Consider the following 3,709-nt stretch of genomic DNA (forward strand, 5'->3'; position numbering starts at 1 on the left):
GGGCGAGGATTTTTCTAGCTAAGTCTCAGCTCTCCGCCAGGAGCCAGGCTGAGGGCTCCATTCTCCACTCTCGACCCCACAGGTCTGGTTCAGTAACCGCCGTGCCCGTGGCGTAAGCGAGGCAGGAGCAATCAGCTGGCAGCGTCACCACCTTCTGCCCGGGGCTTTCCGCCCACCGCATGCCCACGCTGCCCCCCTACCAGCTGCCGGATTCCACCTACCCCACCACCACCATTTCCCAAGGTGAGTGCCCAAGCCCTGTCCTGGCATCTTAGCCATGCCCTTTGCCCCTCTCTCCTCCGCCCACCCGTTCCTTCCTTAACAAAGAAGGAATAACAAGGGTTGTATAGTTATGACCATTTGCCAGCTTCCACAAGGGCAGACTATTAAGACAAAAAGGTGAGGTCCTGCCCTTGAACTTCTTGGCTCTGCCACGGAGCATCCAGTGAGGATTAACAGGGTCACCTCCAGGTCCACATTGAGAGCAGAGCTTCTCAACCTGCTAAGTCGCAGGAATCTCCTGGGTCTTCTTATTAAGATGCAGAAGAGAAGGTGAGCTTTGTAGGAAGAGAAAGGTTCCTCCCCTCCCTCCTTGGATCCTGTCTCCGCTTCTGCCCTCCCCTTGCCCCCCCCCGCCCCCCCCCCCCCAGCACACAGTAGGAATTTCACTACCTGAGATCTGCTTCATGAAGCCCCAGTAGCCTCCTCTTAAAGGGCTGGCAGGCTGGAGCTCTGGAGGCTGAGGAGAGAAGCAGGGGGAACTTCTCAGGTTCTTGATGAAAAACTAAACCTTTGCCAAGGATGATGGTTCCGTCCGCTGGAAGGCTGCACAGGGGGCCCTGACAGAGTGGAATTGCAGCCGAGCAGCTAGGAACAGATACAGCGGTGCAAACCTTGACCACACCGCTCACTAGCCCAGGGGTAGGCAAACTTTTTGACTCAGGGCCACAATGGGTTCTTAAACTGGACCAGAGGGCCGGAAAAAAAGCATGGATGGAGTGTTTGTGTGAACTAATATAAATTCAAAGTAAACATCATTACATAAAAGGGTACGGTCTTTTTTTTTTTAGTTTTATTCATTTCAAACGGGCCGGATCCGGCCCGCAGGCCGTAGTTTGCCCACGGCTGCACTAGCCTGTCACCTCGCACAAGTGCCCCAGCCCCACCGAGCCTCAGTTTCTTCACCTATAAAATGGGAACCATAGTCTTGCTTCATATCCTTAGTGTTTGTAAACGCACCTGGCAGGTGGTTGCTACTCAAAAAAATGCTATCAGGACATGCCTGGATAGGTTAACGGGGGTCTGACTCAGTCCAGACGAGTTACTGAGCGAGCACCCAATGTGTGCCAGGCGCTGAGCTGCAGGGCCGGTGCAGTCGCCTAGAGGTGGCCTGGCAAGTTGGTTGGCTGTCTGTCCAGACTAGCCAGTCCCTAGTGCCCTGCCCAGAAGCCAGCTTGTCCCCTTTCAAGAGAAGATTCATTCCACTGGATGGGCACTGGGAGGAGGAGGCCCACAGCTCGCTTTCCAAACAGGAGGCTCTTTCCCTCCCTGGGAGGCCCCCCTTCCAGGCGAGACCACTTGTTCAGCCCTCTCCTGGGTCTCTCCACAGATGGGGGCAGCACCGTGCACCGGCCCCAGCCCCTCCCGCCGTCCACCATGCACCAGGGAGGGCTGGCTGTGGCCGCCGCAGCCGCGGACACCAGCTCCGCCTATGGAGCCCGCCACAGCTTCTCCAGCTACTCCGACAGCTTCATGAACGCAGCGGCGCCCTCCAACCACATGAACCCCGTCAGCAACGGCCTGTCTCCTCAGGTAGGCGGCCTCGCCCCTCTGCCCACGGCCCCGAGGCCGGATGCCCACCAGCCCAGCCTTCGAGGGCTCTGGGTGACACAGGCTGGTGCTCCCTGGGGAGAAAGTTCGTGCTTCTTCACCTTGGGTCTATCTTCTCAAGCTGCAGGCCTGGGTGGCCCAGCGGGTGGACGCAGAGAAAGGGTTTGCATAACAAGTTCCCATACTTCTTGTCCCCCTCCCTGCCCCGAAACAAACAGATACTGTGCTATAGACTTGCTCCTGGGCCCAGACCACGCAGAGCTTGTGAGACTGGCCACCACCCACCTCACGGCTGTTCAGGCCATGAACGTCAGGCATTTTCAGCCAGTGCCTTGGTGGAAGCCGGGCACATTTCCTGGGGACTTGACTGTGGTTGGGGCTTGTTCTAGAACCAGGAGTCCTTCCTGGATTCCCTCCTGTGCTCCATCTCCCGCCTCTCACAGGAGTGGCCTTGGAATGCAAGGCAGGACCCTGGCCTGTTGGTGGAGAGAATGTGGCCGGGGAGCTACATGGCCCTTTACTCCCGTTGGGTCTCGGAACTCTGTTCACTTGCGTGTGATTGGTTGCTGGTTGAGTCACTCATTGCCTGGCGGTGCTGTTAGGAGTCGTGGGACCGACTTTAAATGCCAGGCTGATGGTGGTTAGCGGTGGGTTTGGGGAACAGGTCGAGGTGATGCTAGAAGTTCTAGTGAGTTTGCGGAACTGGTGAGTTCATTCTTGTGGCCGCAGCAGGCTCTCGGATAGATGTGCACAGGGGAAGGGATTAAATCCAAGACGGGTTTACGCTGCCTCCCCACTTCTGAGACACCTCCCTCTGGTCTGATACAAACTTACCTGAGCAGCTGCAGTGCAGTAGAAAGGGGAAGACTGGGAGCGGTTTGAAGCCAGCTCCTCCGCCCAGGTGTCAGGCAAGGTAGCATCCTTGAGCCTCAGCTCATCCCCTGTTAAACAGAGGAGTGGTCAAGCGGAGTGGCACTAACCTAGGAAAGGTGTCTCCACGCTCACGTGCTGACAGGTCAGAGCACCTGGCCCAGAGCCTGGCACAAATAGGGTCAAGGAAGCATTAGTTCTCTGTCCCATCCCCCCACCCCCGCCATTGCCAAGATAATGTAATTAGTATAGAAACTGAAATAAAAGGGGGCCGAAGGGGAGGTCAGCTACAACCCCAACCCCCTGGCCACATCTATCCAGCTACCTGTTTTGTAAATAAAGTTTTATTAGCACACAGCCCTTCCGCTGATCTAAAACATTCCCAAGAATGTTCATTCTCTGCATGTTTTCGATTCATTCCTGTTTGCCTCTATTAATGTGTGTCGTTCAGGGCTAATGGCATTGTAGTCCCATCATTTACTTGTGGGTAAGTTCCCTTCTCCTCTCTAAGCCTTGGTTTTCTCCTCCACGAAATGGGGACGCTACAGCACCTACCTCCTAGGGTCCCTGAGGATTAAGTGAGACCATCTGTGTAAAGCCCTCAGCCAGGTCCGTGCAGAGTTGAGTGCCCGGTAAACATGCGGCTGAACGCAGAGCTCCTAACGGTGGCGCTCCAAGCCCCTGGGATCCACACGGTAGGGGGTGAGGCAGCCTGCGGACCAGGACGTTTCCCCAGTGGAGCCTCTTGGGGATTCAAGGCCACGACCTCCGTCTCATTAGGGCCAAGGACTAGCTGGCCCAGCTCGCCTTCCAGAGTCAGGAGATAGACACAACAGGATCCCCGAGCTGGCGGGGGGGGGGGGGGGATGCTGCAGAGCGGCGAGGTATCCACCCGAGAATGTTGGGGCCTGGGCTCAACAAAACAGGGGCATCGCCTTGGGAATCAAGAGGAGGGCCATTGAGAGGATGTTGGCCAGCCATCTCGCTGGGCAGACCGGAGGGTCCAGGA

General features: G+C 56.7%; 1 protein-coding gene across 1 annotated transcript in view; it reads left to right on the forward strand.

Moving 5' to 3' along the window:
- The window catches only part of LOC102437483 (paired box protein Pax-7-like), a 48,483-nt gene that overhangs the window by 11,921 nt on the left and 32,853 nt on the right, over positions 1-3,709 (forward strand). The window contains 3 exon segments of the mRNA XM_014449176.2: positions 83-177; positions 179-243; positions 1,610-1,812. Coding sequence (XP_014304662.1) covers positions 83-177; positions 179-243; positions 1,610-1,812 — 363 coding nt within the window.

Source organism: Myotis lucifugus, unplaced genomic scaffold (assembly GCF_000147115.1).
Source record: "Myotis lucifugus unplaced genomic scaffold, Myoluc2.0 scaffold_1057, whole genome shotgun sequence".
Lineage (NCBI taxonomy): Eukaryota > Metazoa > Chordata > Mammalia > Chiroptera > Vespertilionidae > Myotis > Myotis lucifugus.